The sequence below is a fragment of the Amphiura filiformis genome, chromosome 10 (genome assembly GCF_039555335.1).
Source record: "Amphiura filiformis chromosome 10, Afil_fr2py, whole genome shotgun sequence".
In the NCBI taxonomy this organism is placed as follows: Eukaryota; Metazoa; Echinodermata; class Ophiuroidea; order Amphilepidida; family Amphiuridae; genus Amphiura; species Amphiura filiformis.
Window position 1 is genome coordinate 32,157,725 of NC_092637.1, and position 11,397 is coordinate 32,169,121.

General features: G+C 36.8%; 1 protein-coding gene across 1 annotated transcript; it reads left to right on the top strand.

Moving 5' to 3' along the window:
- The first annotated feature begins 3,486 nt into the window (after positions 1 to 3,486).
- Positions 3,487 to 7,118, top strand: LOC140161804 (uncharacterized). The gene is made up of 2 exons (XM_072185101.1): positions 3,487 to 4,828; positions 6,571 to 7,118. Exons 1-2 carry the CDS (start codon positions 3,487 to 3,489, stop codon positions 7,116 to 7,118), a joined length of 1,890 nt encoding a protein of 629 aa, XP_072041202.1.
- Positions 7,119 to 11,397: the final 4,279 nt, after the last annotated feature.

Below are 11,397 nucleotides of genomic sequence, written 5' to 3' on the forward strand. Positions count from 1 at the left end.
AATTATAGTTAACAATGTATTGATAGTGTTTAAGTTCATAGGAACTGTCAAACACAAGTTAATAGAATATTGCTGCATGAAAATATGGAATGATTTTACTAAAATAATAATATAAAACTGTTTGCTCTGTCTATTTGAATTTGGCAACTTCATTATTCTCAAAATTTTTATACCCAAAATGCCATAATGATCCATTCTAAATATTCCATGTAGTCTGTATTTTGATTAAAATTCAGTTTAGTGCCATTGCAGCCTGAATTATTGACATACGGAAAAGTATTTTTTATTTTTATTAAAAAAAATTAATAGGAATTGCTATTTTCCAGACGCTGTTACCCACGAATCCATCCGAGATCCTCATCCTGCGACGAGATACAAAATCTAACTTTATATTTATATGAAGCATTTATTCTAATCTTTCGAAATAATACAGTAATGTTAAATGACAGCCACTTTGGAAAGAGTTCGAAGAATTGACACAATCTGAACTGTACACCTTGTTCTTTATTAAAATTTGTAATAACCAAAATATTTCTTTGTAGATATATGTAATAAAATTCTATTTACGTTCAAAGTCTTCACCGATTTCTAGTGTATATGAGTCACACACAAAATATTGAAAGATATTAAAGAAAGTGAACTTTTATGGCGTACAACAGGTGAAAAAGGCTTGAATTCGTGGGTAACATGCATATGCGCATTTAACACTTTATTTGGTCTAGCAAGAAAAGTTATTTTTCAATCCGATGGCACTTCCACCTGATGATTCACTAGATATGATCGTCTCATTTGATAAGTCTAGAATTGAAAAGGAAAACATTTTAAAAATGGCCCCCAGAGAGAATTTTGTCCCGCTTTGGCTGGAATTGACCATATATTCTGATCTGTGCTTATCATCAATGATGGAAATGGCACGAGCAGCGATCCATTGGGGTTATCAGAAGAGATCCACACACTCCCTATGGAGCACATGACCTTAATCTCCCACATAAGGGATGAAGACTTCAAATGGAGTCACCAGTACACAATACATGTAGTACTTAATATAACCCAATTGTATTTCTTGGGAATTCCTACAAACTGACAAAGTAGCTGCATAAATTATTACCAAGATGGTCACGAGTCATTGTTACTCAATACTGTGACAATTTGCGAACTATTTTCCTCCTGGATATAGATGAAACACAATCAAGTATCAGTTACTTGAAGTTTATATCAGTACTGTCAATCATGTTTCTGATTTGATTTTTTGATGGGCGCCGGGCTGTCAACTTTCCGAAATTTTTTGGCGTGACACATTGTCGAATTGTGGCGTACCGGGACGGATATATTGTGTGCCAGCTAAAATTGTTAATTGTTGACCCCTGACTTTTTCGGATTTGTTGTGCCAAATACACGATACCCAGTAAAACTGTACTATCTGCAAGCTTTAGATATTGATTAAATTATTTGAGGAAAAATAAACAATTTAATCATTTTCAGAAGGAAATATGTAATGATTTCCATATATAGTATTGGGCAAACTTTTAAATCAAAATTAGTCTTTCTTTTCAGACCGTTTCGGACGCACCAAATCTGTATTCGCTTTAACCAACACATCTTAACAACCAAACAACACATTTTAATCAAATAACTTTTTGAATGACCCTCGTAGATCGGGTTATTCACGACATATGCCTGCTTCAGTTAACTTGCGTTCGCGTATAAAAGTGTGGATTCATCACCGATTAATAGCGATTGGCTCTGGTACAGTAAGAGTTGTAGACATATAATACAGAAACCGACAGATGTATTGGTAGGCAATACACAAAATTAAAACGAACCATTGTCACGCTCAAAACACACAGACAGCAAGGCTCTGCTTACACACGCCGACTAGATCTATTTCTAAACGTAAGTAGATCAATTATATAATATTACATATTCGTATTTTTAAAACCTTGTTGTCTATATTTTGTTTTGAAATACTATATTTCAGATATATGCGATATAAACAGCATTATCTCAGACGAAACTAGATTTTTGTCAGCTTTAGCCATTCAATATCCTTGTGATAACAGATAGTCAATATTGATTTTAACGGATTTCAGACATTGAGCAGTTGGCTGGTAACTTATCTCACTGAATAATTTGTTTTGCCTGTCGGTTTGCCATAAAGTTCAATGACAAGACGGATGAACTGCAGCAAATGGTCTTCACGGATGGCGAAATCGCATATTCTTGGAATTTCGCATGAGACTGTTCAGGAAGTTTTCTGTTCCTTTCAGTAAATCAGTGCAGTGAACAATAATGGCGCGTCACATAAATTAATTACCCTCTGCATTAAGAGGTAATAACTCAAAATCTATGCATCAAATTATTAAAACTGAAATAGTAAATATGACTCATAAATATGTCTTCATGTTTTTGAAGCATACTGCGCACAAAAGATATCCTAACACAAAGCATTTTTAGGTTTTTAGGTTAAAGCTATTTGAATACAAAGTGACAAACATTTACATTCATCACTTTTCCTTCGACGAACGCAGTGAGCGTTCATCTGTCAGTCTGTAATGAGGCCGTAACAAATGGCAGCGGAAATTGCCTTAAAGGTTTAAAAGGCTTAAACGCTAAATTTGGCACTGCAATACAAAATCTACCTATTTTCGTTCATTATTATGCAATTTATTGTTAGTTTTGATAAGAAATGGCTTTTGTTTCACTGCAAAAACGTCGGTGTTAAAAATAAAACCGATGGTGTTCTGAGAGGTCCACACTTTTCGGTGTTAATGAAACACTGCTGAGTGTTATTTTGACACTACGAAGTGTTATTTTGACACTGCATCCTGGTGTTAATTTGATCCTTTTTCCGGTGTTAATTTAATATTCAACACCGCTGGATGTTGATTTGATCATTTTGTCTGGTAGATTTGACAGATCAGGGTGAGATCAAGAGATCTCCCCTGCCACCGGTCATCATGTAACCCGATCATGTACATGGTCGAGCCCCCGGCGACTAACCCGGGACACCCACCCTGGAGCAGCTGCTCCTGGGTGAGGAGGGGGAGCTGGACCCCCTGTCAGAATTAAGACCTGACTTAAGAGCTTCTTTAGAACGGGCAGGAGTCCAAGGAGTTCATCCAACACATCTACCTTGTGGTAGACTTGCCAACCCGCACCCGACCAGCGTGGCAAGTATTGGTCGAAAACCTCCCAAATTATGACAGTACAACGAAAGCCAAGGCCCTCAGTCCCCAGCAGCTCCGGACAGTCAAAGGTAGGCAACGGTTTGACCGGTGAAGGAGCAGAGGGTGCTAAGAATCTCTGGAAGAAAATAAAAGGATCCAGCAGAAATTAAATATCTGCACCTACAACACAAGAACTTTAGTAGGAGACGACAAACTTATTGATCTTGAGAACGAACTCGAACATATCAATTGGGACATAGTTGGATTAAGTGAAATTAAGAGAAGAGGCGAAGAACTAGTGGAACTACGAAATGGGTCAATGTTCTATTATAAAGGCAGGGATAATGACAGCAACAGTGGAGTGGGCTTCTTGGGGAACAAGAACATCAAGGACAAAATCATAAGTTACAGGAATTCAGGGGATAGAATAGCTCAGATTATCATCCAACATACAGAAAGATACAGACTTCAGATAATTCAGGTGTATGCACCAACAACCAACCATGATGAGGAAGAAGTGATTGAGTTATATGAGGAAGTATACAAACTCATTGAAGAGGAAAAGACACACTTTAAAATTGTTATGGGAGACTTTAACGCTCAAGTTGGGAAAAAAGATGATGAAAAAGAAACATCAGTTGGAAACTTTGGATACAAGAAGACAAATGAACGAGGGGATCTTTTAGTGGATTTCGCAGAGGCAAATAAACTAAAAATAGGAAATACTTTCTTCAAAAAGAAAGAAAGCCGCAAGTGGACCTGGAAAAGCCCAAATGGTCTTCACAAGAATGAAATCGACTATATTCTGTGTGACAGACAACAAACTTTGCTAGATATCTCAGTACTCAACAAATTTTCGACAGGAAGTGATCACAGATTGGTTAGATGTATAGCAACCTTCAATATCCGTAAAGAAAGGAGGAAAAAAAAAAAAAAAAAAAAGGTAATTGATTTAAACAAGTTACAGGAGGAGAAATACATCTTCGAAGTAGAACTGAAAAACAGATTTGAAGGATTGGAAGTAGAAGAAAGTGTTGAAAACATGTACGAAGACATTAGTGATGCAGTAGCTACAAAGGCACATGAGGTGGCTGGTTCCAAAAGAAAAGGGAATACAGACAAGCTTAGTCAAGAAACCAAAGATCTACTAAGCAGAAGAAGGGACATGGCAGCACAAGAAAAACACAATACACCAGAATATAGAGAACTATGCAAATCAGCAAGAAAGAAGATGAAAACTGACATTCGCAATTTCAATACAGAGCACGTCAGAAGAGAAATAGAAAATAACAGGAGTGTAAAAAAGGCCAAAAGAAGCTTAGTCATAGGGAAAAATCAAATCATTCAAATGAAGGAAGAAGATGGTACCATCATCAATGACAGAGATAGAATAATCAAAAGAGCAGAAGAATTTTACCAAGACTTATATGACAGCAAAACCCCAGTACCTGATGTAAATCTGGTCCCAGAACATGAAGAGGAAGATATCCTTGATGTGGGAGCAGATGAGGTTGAAGCAGCTTTGAAGTCAATGAATATTGGAAAATCTCCAGGGCCAGATGATATCGTGGCAGAAATGCTAAAGTGTGGAGGGGACACAGTCATCCAAGCATTGGCAAAACTCGTTACGAAATGTCTAAGAACCAACACCATACCATCAAGTTGGAAGAGCGCTAATGTTATTATCCTGCACAAAAAAGGCGATACAAAAGATCTTAGGGAAGACAGTTTTTATGGTCTACTTAGCTCAGCAATGCTTTGCTGTCTTCGATACTGGTTCATGTACGCTCGAGCGTTCGATAGGAACAAGCAAACAGTATACGAGTTTGCTGATATCTAGCGGAGCGTTCAGCAGAGCAGCAGGATTATAAACACGGGCAATGGTAAAACCACAATCAATTTCCTTTGTGTTCAGTAAGTACATAACGACCCACTCATCAACTAATTAAGTGGTCATTAAATAAGCATGCCTGTGGTCGTGTTTTGCGCTCAATAGAAAGTCAATAAGTGTAAGTTTAATTCTGTTTGTGCCTGGCTAATACATTAAACAAAACAGTGTAAGTAATTATATTAATTATTAATATCATACATTTACTTTCTTTCATGGCCACTCTCATCAGTATATACGGTCCCATTCATAATTTTCACAACAATCACGCTATGTCACGTTTTTCGGTAACATTGAACGATCGTGCAGTCTCAATAGCACCCTATGTTCGTTATGCAACATTCTTAATTTCTTTACGTACCACGCTATGTTTTTGTGAAAGATAGAAACATCCACGTATTTAAACAACCAAATCTCATTTCTGAACAGGGCAGGGAAAAAACGATATTTAAGTTTCCTTCCGTTTTAATGATGGTTGTCAAATTATTCATCTTGAGGGTAAATTCTGTCTAGAAAATTCCTGACCATGTACCAGTTTGTTGTAGCATTTGCTAAATCTATCGGCGAAGTTGAATTTTGACGAGTCACATGGATTCCTTTGTCGGAAAAAAACTTTTATGTCTGTTGATTACAAGATAACACCAGGCCTCTATGGCATTACATTATTTTATTTGAAATTCTTAATTCTATTATATCGCAAATCAGGTGTAGGTCTATTTTAAGCATTTACAATCCATTTTCTAAACCTTTTCCTCATTATTCATGAAACCGTCGGTCAATTTCGGTTATACGGGTTTCATAATATGAAGATCGTACGGGCCTACTGTATACTGTTGTATCCCTGATGACTGCACGTACATACGACCCTGGAACGGGCGCGGGCCTTGACTGGAAATATGGGAACCTTCACCGGGCATCGATCTTTAGCCTTTAAAAATAATAGTTTACATGTCAACTGGACACTTTTGATGAATCTCACATTATTTTATTTAATATCATCTATATAAAATAATAATCTATTTAAAGATAATGTTAGGTTTTCAGTGAATTACAAATTATATTAGGGCCTAAATCAAGTCTGTCGACAATGCTCAAAATATATGCTTAAAAATATTGTCAAATTGCGTAGGCCTAAATCAAAAAATGTTAAAAGAAAAAAACGGGCCCTGTATACGCTGTGGACGGAACCTAAAACCAGTCCAAAATCAAACCACAAAGGGTATAGAATTTAAAAAAAAAGATAATACCGAAACTGTCTCAATCTGTGAGACTGAGACAAAAACAAATCATACTATATAGAAATATATATTATATTATATCCTTTATTCCTAAAACATGGTTAAGGATAGTGTTATTTACATTATAGGCCTCTACTTTACATCTTTCGAATCTTAGTAATACGATGCCTTCAGGAATACTCTTATTGGACATGAGAACAAAAAAAAAATATTATGCGGCCTAAAAACTACCGGCCAATTAGCCTTCTCTCGCACACATATAAACTCTTTACCAAAGTGATCACAAACAGATTGACCACTCAACTGGACGAAAATCAACCTGCAGAACAAGCTGGATTCAGGAGCAATTTCTCCACAATTGACCACTTACAGGCAGTAAATCAACTTGTTGAAAAGTCTAGGGAATACCAGCTGCCCTTATGCCTTGCTTTTGTGGATTATGAAAAAGCTTTTGATTCGGTGGAAACAAATGCAGTCATCCAAGCACTCAAAAACCAAGGCATAAACAAAATCTACATAAAGACCATACAGGAAATATATACCAATGCCACAGCTACACTAACACTTCATAAGGACAGTAAACCAATTTTCATCAGAAGGGGAGTTCGTCAAGGAGATACCATGTCACCCAAGCTGTTTGTGGCAACCCTAGAAGAAATCTTCAAAAGATTGAACTGGGCTGATAAAGGCATCAATGTAAATGGAAAGAAATTAAACCATCTAACGTTTGCAGATGACATTGTAATCATATCTGGAGATGTAGCCGAGTTGGAAGAAATGTTAACTGATTTGAGCAATGAGAGTAGGAAAGTGTGGCTAAAATGAACATGTCAAAAACAGAGGTCATGTTCAACATGTATGCAGATAATAAGGAAATCAAAATTGGAAATGAAACACTGGAACATGTATCAGCAGACACAAAGATATACTAACAGACAAACACATGCCAAATTGTTTGAAAAGGAAACTTTTCAATCAATGCATCTTACCTGCCATAACATATGGAAGTGAAACTTGGACATTAAACAAAGATATGGAAAGGAAACTTCAGACTACACAACGAAGTATGGAAAGGATGATGCTGGGGTATACAAGGAGAGACCGGAAAAGGAACAGCTGGATTAGGGAACAAACAAGAGTAAAGGATGTGTTAACAACAGTAAAAAGAATTAAATGGAGGTGGGCTGGACATCTGAGTAGGATAACAGATGAAAGATGGAGTCAGCTCACAACAGAGTGGCAACCGTTGTATGGAGTAAGGAAAAGAGGAAGACCTCGAGCTAGATGGAGAGACGAGCTGGTCAGCTACCTGGGAACAACAGCCTGGACAGGAATTGCAGGAGACAGGAGAAATTGGCAGAATTTGGGAGAGGCTTTTACCCAGCAGTGGGATGACATGGACTGATGATGATGATGAACACCACTGTAGTGTAAATTTAACACCACTGGGTGTTGATGGAACATATTTAACACTGCGGCGGTGTTCTGAGAGGTCCACACTCTTTGGTGTAGAAGTGACACTGGTACGGGTTATTATCTTTAATCATTGTTAACATCTTAATCAATGAACGTGAATTGTTTCTGTTGCTTCTGTTGGTTTCCACCCAAATAATAGATCACTTAGATCTACAAAAAAGTCCATTCAGTGCACATTTAAGATTTTGTATTGACACCATGTGGTGTTAATCTAACAATCTAACATCGTAAATTAACACCAGAAGCTTCAATACCAGCTCGGTGTTGCATATTCAACACCGGAGTTTTTGCAGTGTTTAAGCATTCCGATACTTGTTTGTGCCCATTATAATATGTAACTAATTTTGAAACCGATGTAAACACATCACAAAAAAAAGGTCATTTGGAACAAAAATTGCTCGAAATTGAAACAATTTTGCGCTCAAAAACCCGGCACAAAATATGCCCCCCCTAAATTTTACGTCTTCTGCCGCAACTGCTGGCGACTCATTGAAGGAAAGAGAGATGCATATTCAAACCTTGCACTAAAAAGCTACTTAATCAGTAACGACCTTTTTCATACAAATGAAGTTTTAATATGCATAGATTTTGAGTATCTCCAAATAAGGATGGGGTGTACCAAATGCGAATCAAGTTAGTTGTCTCATCCAGGTTGTCCAAAAAAAACCATTGGCTTGATTTTTAGTTGATCATCTGTACGCATGTTTCCCGGTTAGAAGAGAAGAGCATCAGAAAAATTCAACATCGCCCTTTAATCCTCTTTCGTAAGTATCAAAAGCTATGAATATTTCCGGTATCACCTTTCATTCATGAATTCTCTTGTCTCCCGTTTCATGTTTCATGTCATGTATATTGTCAACCTTGAGTGTCGTATCATTACATTTACTATTTCATGGAATGTAGCATTCTAAACTAGAAATATATGTTCATTTAATCGGCGTGGGTGCGCAAAAACTGGCAAACAACTTATTTTTGTTAATTCGGAATGCATATGTTTCAGTTTAATATGTACAGGTACACTAGCGATGGTGTTCTTCATGATATTGGAAATAAATTTAACTTATTTATCTAGAATCATAATATATATCTATATATATTTAAGTATAAATATTGCAGCTTCGTCTTATTTTGCCTTTGTGCTTAACTTTAGCAGGATACGGCAGCACATCGATGCTACTAACAAAGGCCCAAACAATGGATTCTGAAATATATATTTTGTTGAATTCCAAATGGGCAAATTGAATCACTGATTGTGCTTTCAAAAGATCTGAATTAAATTTTAATTTAATAAGTATAGAATTTCAACAAAAGTGCAAATATGACGTTCATGCTCTAACACCATAAAAGAAGCCAAAAACGTTTTAAAAACGCTTTAAATAAGTTATATTTTGGCTTTTGGTTTAGGTAAAAACGTTTAATAACATTAAAATGTCGGGTTATATAAAGGTCATGGTAACGTTTTAAAACGTTTTGTATGAAAACACACTACAACAATATTTTTAAATGTTTTCAAAAAATGTTATTGTAAACTATTTTTGCAAACATTTTTGCCAAATATTGTGTCAATACTTAAATAACATTATGATCAAATATTTGAACCCAGCAAACACAGAAATGTTCTTAAAATGTTTTTTCAAAACATTTTAATAACATTTAAATGTCGGGTTGTATAAAGGACATGAAAACGTTTTCTGTAAAACATTTTTGTTTGCTGAGCAGTAGATTATAAAAAAATGTTTTTAAGGTTATGAAAACGTTTTATACTCTTAATATACCCTTTATATAACCCGACATTTAAACGTTTTCTGACAACTTTTATAACCTTTTGCGAATGATGTTGAAAACGTTTTGTGTTTGCTGGGACGTTGCTCAGTTAGCAACAGGTATCTATTAAGTATATGTAAACGTTCCACAATATGCAAGTGCATATTATTAGAGATCAATTGCATTACTGGTTTTCTGATGTATATGTTGGTGATTTGACTGCACAAATTAAATGTCATTAAAATGTCGCACTACTTCTTCGCCCCTTCTTTACAATACTTCTTATGAGAGACGTCCTGCCTGGGGATGTCAACTTGTGAAATTGCGTGTCTGCAGGAGGACTTGTGAAAACCTTTGATTTCAGGTAGCCAAATCCAAAGGTGTTGGATCAAGAGATCTAGGGGCCATTCCACTTGTAGACCGTCAGGAGAGAGACATTTTGGTAGACGAACGAGGTACCAATATCTGACCACAAACGTGTGTAAGGGGTCACTTGAAATTAATGGAATGGCGTGTCTGCCGGGTTCCACCCACTGTGTATGCCCCAGGGGGCCCTCCAAATAGCTAGAAAAATAGGTTCAGGGTAGATGTACGTGGTACCATTCAAAACCACCACCATAGTGTGCGCAACGTTCTCCATATATCAACATCACAAACGGCAGACATTTTAACTTCTGTCAAAGGCCTGTCAGACCCCACAGGCCCCCCTGAAAATCAGCCAAACATAGATGAGCAAGGTACCACGCTCATCTACCCTGAAACTATTTTTTTAACTATTTGGAGGGCCCCCGGGGGCACACGCAGTGGATGGAACCTGGCAGACACGCCATTCCATTAATTTCAAGTGACCCCCTACACACGTCTGTGGTCAGATATTGGTACCTCGTTCGTCTACCAAAATGTCCCTCTCCTGACAGTCTATTGGTGCTTCAAAGCAATCACATGATTGCCAATCAGTTCTGCCAATTACTGTAAATTACTTCGCGTAACTGCAATTTACACGGCTCACAAAAATAGCCACTGAGTCCTTATTAATGGTCACGCGCTAGTGATTTTACAGTTGTATGAGGACCAGGTGTTGATTCAGCTATCAACTAAATTATGTTGACCAAATACCTCATACGTTTTAATCTAGTGACATTTGTGACAGGTTTTGAATGTTTTTACATATCTTAAATAAAATTGAGGGCACAGTGGGCCATTCTCGAAGAACAACTTCTGGCTGGTGCGCAGCAAATAAAGAACACCAGCTCAGTAAGCCAGGATGTCTCGAAACGCCCAACTTGCAACGTTACGCTTATTTCGTCGTATCAGGTCACATTTCAGTGGTTTATAACACTGGCAAAGAAAATTGAACCCCTTGTATATTGAGGTGTATTCAGTCTGGCCCAAACACGAAAGAAACAAAAACTGGACATTTCAACCTGTAAACATTTTTAAAGTAAAAATCAAGCCGTAGTATTAGAATACTCCGGCTTGATTTTTACTTTTACCTGCTATAATCTATTGAGGTTGTCGAAATTCCTTGCACTTCTATGTTTCCGTAATGTGCGACATAAGGTAAATTTGCCAAGCAACACTACCCGCAAGTCAAATAGATTGAGGATCATGTATCAACTTTGATAGCTGAGTGCATATTGATTATCATAGTGATAGAATGTGCTGAACCATACGTTGTAGTTGTGTAAAGGTAGACATTACAAGTCATTATTTAAAGGCTACAGTAAAATGACTTTGACCGTTTTTTCATTTTATTCAAAATTGAAATATGTGATCGTACACTACAAATCAGCCGTAAAGTCGGCCCGGTCAATTTTGTTTTAATTCGTGTTTAGAAAAAAATATATACCATAAGCTTTAAAAT

What these genes read in the sequence shown, in the direction of transcription:
- LOC140161804 (XM_072185101.1), top strand. Translation starts at nt 3,487, where the DNA reads ATGTTCTATTATAAAGGCAGGGATAATGACAGCAACAGTGGAGTGGGC. An exon ending in AACCAACACCATACCATCAA is followed by an intron (nt 4,829 to 6,570) that starts GTTGGAAGAGCG and finishes TCTTTACCAAAG; the next exon opens with TGATCACAAACAGATTGACC.